The 682-nt window shown below is 34.0% G+C and overlaps 1 protein-coding gene across 1 annotated transcript in view; it reads left to right on the forward strand.

Moving 5' to 3' along the window:
• Positions 1 to 303, forward strand: part of LOC125024789 (zinc finger protein OZF-like) — a 2,420-nt gene extending 2,117 nt beyond the window's left edge. Inside the window, exon 2 of the mRNA XM_047612553.1 lies at positions 274 to 303. Coding sequence (XP_047468509.1) covers positions 274 to 303 — 30 coding nt within the window. The remainder of the gene's footprint in view (positions 1 to 273) is intronic.
• Positions 304 to 682: the final 379 nt, after the last annotated feature.

Consider the following 682-nt stretch of genomic DNA (forward strand, 5'->3'; position numbering starts at 1 on the left):
CATTTCCTATGAGAACTTCTCATAGAAAAGTTATACAGTGATAGATATGAAAAGTCATATAAAGGAAATATTATATAGAGGTAATATTTGCAATAAGATATCCGCTATGAAAAATCTATTAGTAAGTCATATCAGAGTACATACAATTTGCTACATTTGCTAAAAGAGCTTACAGAGAAGCAATTTAGTGATACATATGAGATTATGAGAGTTAATAAAAAAAAACCTGCCATATAGATGTTATATTTGCAATAAGGCGTTCTCTCTGAAAAGGCTATTAGCAATACATCAGAGTACAAATAAGTGAAAAGCCATACAGTTGTAATCCTTGCAACAGGACATTCTCCCAGAAAGAAATCTAAGTGAGCCACACGCGAGTGCATGCAAAGGAGTAGCCATGCAACTGTGATATCTGCAATAAGGTTTTCTCACTTAAATACCATCTATTGAGCCATACGAGAGTACATAAAAAGTAAAGAAATACAGCTGTAATATCTGCAAAGAGACCTCCACGTTTTAGTAAATCATATCAGAATACGTAGAAAGGAGAACCCATACAGCTACATTTCCTAAAAGGCATTCTCACATAACCATAATCACGTGAGCCATATAAGAGTACATGCGATGAAGTAACCATACTCCTATAATATTTGTAATAAGACCTCACATGACACTACTCTTG

This window comes from Penaeus chinensis, unplaced genomic scaffold, assembly GCF_019202785.1.
Source record: "Penaeus chinensis breed Huanghai No. 1 unplaced genomic scaffold, ASM1920278v2 CTG_4899, whole genome shotgun sequence".
Lineage (NCBI taxonomy): Eukaryota > Metazoa > Arthropoda > Malacostraca > Decapoda > Penaeidae > Penaeus > Penaeus chinensis.